The sequence below is a fragment of the Schistocerca gregaria genome, chromosome 11 (genome assembly GCF_023897955.1).
Source record: "Schistocerca gregaria isolate iqSchGreg1 chromosome 11, iqSchGreg1.2, whole genome shotgun sequence".
Classification (NCBI taxonomy): Eukaryota; Metazoa; Arthropoda; class Insecta; order Orthoptera; family Acrididae; genus Schistocerca; species Schistocerca gregaria.
This window is the reverse complement of record NC_064930.1, coordinates 27,164,862-27,170,861: the sequence shown is the minus strand read 5'-3', so window position 1 is coordinate 27,170,861 and position 6,000 is coordinate 27,164,862. Positions and strand designations below refer to the sequence as shown.

Sequence of the window (6,000 nt, the reverse complement as noted above, 5' to 3'; positions counted from 1 at the left end):
GAGATGGGCTGCTCGATAGGATAACAGTAGGTTCAAACGACGTGCGAGTATTACAAAGATGCTTGGAGAACTCTTATGATAATCCCTGAAGGGAAGACAATGTTCTTTTTGTGGAACACTATTGGGAAAATTTAGAGACCAGGCTCTTTAAGCTTATTGCAGAACAACTGTATCACTACCGATGTGTATTTTCCATAAGAGCCATGAAGATATTAAGAATTAGGGCTTGTATGGAGGAATACAGATAGCCTGCCTTCCCTCACTGTTTGCGAGTGGAACAGGAAAGGAAATGATCTGTAGTGGTACAAATGCACCATTTGGTTGCTCGAATGTTATGTATATACATTAAAATACGGAAGAAAATTGTTATTAGCAACTACATTAGAAAATATTAGTTGAAACTAACCTAAAACTTTGTGATTTATTTCAAATGCTTTGTTCTATATTCAACTGTATCTGATACACTCATATCAGTGATTTGCATCTACAACAGTCTTACAATTTGGGGATCTGGGAATTTCTTAAATCTATTAATACTTCCTCATTCAGCTCTGTTTATCAAAATACCACATAAAAATGAAATGGATCTGGAGAAAATACATACAAGAAAATGGGATTGGCACACAGCTGTTTGTAAAAACGATCAAAATTGAAGCATATCGGTAACACAGATTGGGCAAGAGCACACATCTGGGCAAGAGTACTATATGGGATCCCGCCCCCCCCCTCCCTCCCCCCCTTTCCTTGAAACCTTGACTGGAATAACAAGCTTATCTGTAGTGTAGTCTGAGGTATACATAAGGCTGAAAGGTGATAATTTTGTTGACAGTTCTGGAACTCGGCGAATGTGAAGTAAAGCTTGTGGTAACTGACAGACGTGTGGCACTGCCTAATATTTAGTTTGCGCCATATTCAAATGAACTTTCGGGTATTTAACGCATTTTTATGATAAATACTAAAACTACTGGGTCACGACCGAAAACATACAGTAAACAATGAACACGCATCCGACGTGTGTTTTTATGCATATTACATATATACATCGCACACAAACCGCAAGAATGCAAGGGGCGTTCCTCTAAGTATCTTTTACCCATATTTGATCTGTTTCCCCCCATTTGCAACTATTGGTATGACAAATTCGTAGTAAAGTATTGCAAACATCTAAGTGGTGGTTACATTAGTGAGCTGCACCTAATATGTTAAAAAACATTTAGAGACATTGTGCTAAAGGCGTAATATTGTGTGCCACGCTCTAAATCACGCTGTCACTCAACTTATAATTCGTAATCACTTGGTTTAAATCAATCACGTATACACTAATCTGTAGCTCTGACTACGCTAATGATTGGTATGTCACCATAGTGGAGATTATTCACACAGTGTTTCTACATTTCTCATAACGGAGGCTTCGTTCAAGCAATATATATTAACTTGACGTTCCAAAATGACAGCTGTGTGCAGGTCTGCACAAACGCTCTGATCAACATGCGAGGCCAACGGCGACTGACGTTATCACGTTACGTATGTCAACACAGCTAATTACATGTCTACTCACCAGGTGGCACGCTAGACGCACATGGCTACTGTACTGGTTATTAGGACTTTTTCGCGTTCCATTCACGTGTAGCACGCGGGAAATATGCCTGCGCGTGCGATAATTAGTCGAATCGTGTCCTCTCGATCCCTACGGTAGTTATATTTAGGGGTTTGTGGGATATTCCTCCTAGATAATTATAATTTTAATAATTAACCAGCACAAAATTTTGCTTCATTTTTTTGTGGGTGTGATAAGCAAGTCTGTCTGGACTGAATAAAAAAAAAAGGACGTACTGCCGACCTGTACAAAGAACTACATTTGTGATAATAAACCTGATAGAACATTACGTCCGCAACCAAGTAGAGTTGTAAGGTTATGCGCACTTTGCAATATTAAATTTATAGTATTTTCTGAAACGATTATGTAATTCAGGAAATATAGGTATTCATCCATCCATTCTAAAACTACAAATTTGACGTTTAAGTTTGAACCTCTGGCACTAAAGCATTAAATGAGGATGCTGTTATTTAATTCCTATTTCTCTCGTTGAAGACCGCAAGGGTTACAGAACTTACACAACTACCGAAAGAAATATTTCACATTGTAAAAATGGGACCTGAGAGGAAGCTGGTTAGTCACAACACTACCTTCTGGGTGTGAGATTGCTGGGAGTGGATCTTATGTCACTCTCTGGAATGAAATTAAGTCTTAAAAACGATAGAACGTGAACAATCACACAGAAGAGGGTATTTTAATACCATTGTGTACAGTTGTCCACTATTCGCTATGAGCAGCGAGCACAGATTTCTTCACGTCTTTGGGAGGTGACTTGAGTAGCTCTACAAGCATTTCTACACGTCCGTGCACCATTATCTTTTTCCTAAAATTTTCTTTCGATCCTGTAGAATTACGAATACTAACGTCATTTTCTGCAACCAATCAGCTCATAGGACTTAACTCTCATCGCAGAGGTGGCCGCCATTTTGTAAAAGCCTAGGAAATTAAGGAAGTGAGTCGAACCGTATTGATACAAGTTAGCAGTCGACAACTCCGGAAAGAGCGCGAAGTTGCGAATATTCTCCTGTTGTGATTTGCGTTGACAACTTGGGAAAGAGCGCGAAGTTGCGAATATTCGTCTTGTGATTTCCGGTAAATCGTCGCTAATACTCCAGAGGAAATAAATGAAGAGGAAAAGTTTATGCGATGTTAGTGTTGTTTACTATTTCAAAACCAGAAGTAATATATGACCCCATAGAAATGTACCCATATAGTTACCGATGGAAAAAGAGACCGTTTTGGCTTGATCAGCGGCGTTTCCACTTAACGGCGGCGATCTATTCAGTTCTCGTGTTGCTATTCTACCTGCAGGCGCACACATTAAACGAGTTTATTTGTGAATAAACAACTACTATAAATGTATCTATGTGTGTGAGAGGTTAGGAAGGTAGTGAGAGTTTTTCTGTTTGTCAGTTGGAACAAACAATGGCTGTGAATTGAAGTCCATTCAAGTGATAAGGCTTGGATAACTCCCCGGGTGTGTGGCGTTGAAACCCTCTTCTCTTTAAATGTGGGTTGTGGGGGACGCACTGATTACAACCGTTGCCCGATGCGTATAGCTTAGGTTGAAAGTTGGTATTTTGGTTGAGAGGTGGCGAATATCAATGCCAAATAAAGGTTACATTCGAAACATTCTTAAACGCACTCTTCGTCATAAAAATTGAAAGGTAAATTTAGGAAACTTACATTACATGCTGGACACACATCAGACGAGTATTTTGTTGCATATTGCATAGATATATCGTTAACAAGCCACGAAAAATGCTAGTAGTTCCCCTCTGTTTCAACACAAAAAGTTAAGCTTAATGAGAAGTTCAGTCAGGCTGGTAGTAGATATGTTAAAATATTACAAGATTCTTATAAAAGCACAGTAAAAAATGTTAGTGTATTGCATCAGAATATAAGGGTATTAAAAAAAAGTGGGCGAGCTTCTTGTTTGTTTAGAAGATTTAGAAACAGAGGGTGGAATACATGTACCGTTTCTGCCCGAACATCATATAGTCACAGATATGGGAGAGGTAAATGTAGGAGGAAAACTTTTGGCACATGTAAGACGAGACACCATGGAGAGAGGAGGAGTTGCCATATATTTTAAAATTTATCATTGTGTGAAAAATTTCGAAACTCGAAGATTTCACGTAGAGCAACATAAAGAGGAATTTGCATGTGAGCTTAAAGTAAAGCTGGGACATTTTCAGCTGTTTTTTATTTTCCCACTTGGGTGGTACAGGAAAGCAGCACACTGATCAAGATAAATTTGATCAAATATAAAACTTTCCCTCTGAAGAATGGTCTGTCTGATCATAATGCACAGCTAAATACAATATGACATTGCTTCATATAGTAATGGAAACAGTACTCCAAAATAATGTGTTCTGTTAACGATTTATCAGATGCAAATTTTAGGGAATGGTTAAAACAGTTGGACTGGGATGAGGTGCATAGGGAACCTGATGCTAATGTAAAAAACTGACCTATTTCATGATACCCTTGTGAGTGTATTTGGGAACTGTTTCCTTAAGAAAACAGTGAAACATCTAAAAAGCCCGGACTTTCTGAAGGGTTAAAAATAGGTAAACACAAAAGCAAAATGTATTTTACAGCTAGGAGTAATGATCCAGGAACAGTCAAACATTACAAAACACGTCTGCACTGTATAAGAAAAGTTATTAATAATTCCAGGAGTATGCACATTATGTCTGAGATTGAGATTAGCAACTCTGATAATAAAATTGAAACAATTTGGTATGTTGTTGAAAGGGAAGCAGGGCAATTTAGAACACTGGAAGACTGTATTTTTATCAAACTCAATGAAAAGTTTGTTAAGTCAGAAGTTGACAATATTTTTAATATTCGTTTTTAAATGTTGCAGGGAAAATAGGATCCAGTTATTCATCAGAAAAATGCAAGGATGTGTGTGGGAGAGATAATGCCTGTGCAATTTGATAAAATTTGTCCTACTGAAATTAAGAAAATAAGGCAGAGTCCGTATCAATTCGGGCAGAGTAGGAAAAAATCTTACCTTCGTAGTCTCATATGTTATTGTTTACAGCATATGTTAAAATGAAGGTCTTAAGGAACACCTACTATTTTTCTTTTTTTAAAAAAATGCTCTGTGATGCACCTCCAAAGATGACACTGCACATACCATTTTGAAGATGTAAATTTTGGATTTTTTTTTTTTAAATGCTGTATCACTGGAACAGTTCTAGGTGAAAGATAATTGCTTCATGATTACAAAGAAATCCTTCATTTTGAATTATCTGTCAAAGTGCTTTTACTATATTGTTCTGAACTTCTTCATAATTTATGGATTTTTTTTCCCAAAAATGCCAATCCATAAAATTTTGATTTTTATTTCTGTTCATTAATACCATATAGTTCTACATACCCTGAAAAGGAGAGCTTCCACTTTTAGTTTGAACAGATTTTATAAACAATTGAAATGTTTGCCATACATAAAACCTGTTTTATTACTACATTACCACATAACATTCTCACAAAAATCAAAACCTGGCCTTATTTAACAAAATTTTAGTTTTAAAAGATGAGTAAGAGACTCATTTTCCAAGCATTTTAATTGGTTCCAAAATGTATGTGAAAGGTCCAAAGAATTAAAGGTTTGAATTTACACAACTTATGTGCACTCCGTTTTGTACTGAAATTAGCCAGTCAATGAACTAAAAATGTGTTCCAATGCTTCAATATCTTCCTTTGAGATAGAGTGATGCTTTCCTATTGAACCAATAGGAACTGGAACACTTACAGTCTTCAAAACATTGTGAACAGGAAGTGATCAGTGGTGGAATTGTTGCTGTCTTTCAGCTGGAAACCTATGTCCAGCAGCTGGTCTGTGTGGTAGCATAAAGGTCACAAAAGTTTCGTTTAACTCATAACTGGTGTCTATAATCAGTGCAGTCTACTAGTAAGTCATACACACATGGCACAAACATTCCCCTTCTCAGATTATGAATCTGAATATTATCCTGCTGTTTCTGAGGTGTTGGCCAAACGAATGAAATTTCTTCTTTCTTGCTCTTCAAAGTGTGTGTAATATAAGTTGGCCCATCACTGAGCCAAAAAATGTCTCTTCTGAATGCTTTCACAGTAAAATCCTCAGCATTCTGAATCACAGCTGTATTTGGTCTGGAAAGACTGTTTTGTAGCACGGTGCTTCAGCAGGCCTCCCGACCATCACAAGGTGCCTTCCCATGACCAGTAGCACTGTATACCCAGTCAGTTGGGAAAAGCGACTTAATTCAAACAGTTGGTAACGATTTTTAAAATGACGAGGAGCACCACAAGAAATAATGATGCGCCTGTTTGCAGTTGAAGAATTTTGCGCATTGATAGCAAAGCATGTGCTGAGTCGTGGCCTGTGTCATCACTTATAACTGCAACAT

At 37.5% G+C, this 6,000-nt stretch overlaps 1 protein-coding gene across 13 annotated transcripts in view; it reads left to right on the top strand.

The window, feature by feature from the left end:
• The first annotated feature begins 2,282 nt into the window (after positions 1-2,282).
• Positions 2,283-6,000, top strand: part of LOC126295497 (zinc finger protein ZFP2-like) — a 242,273-nt gene continuing 238,555 nt past the window's right edge. For 7 of the 13 annotated variants that reach the window (XM_049988076.1, XM_049988074.1, XM_049988073.1 and 4 more), the window contains exon 1: positions 2,556-2,745. In XM_049988076.1, the coding sequence (XP_049844033.1) occupies positions 2,722-2,745 (24 nt within the window). In that variant the 5' untranslated portion in view covers positions 2,556-2,721. The other 6 variants (XM_049988071.1, XM_049988063.1, XM_049988065.1 and 3 more) reach the window with 5 other exon arrangements.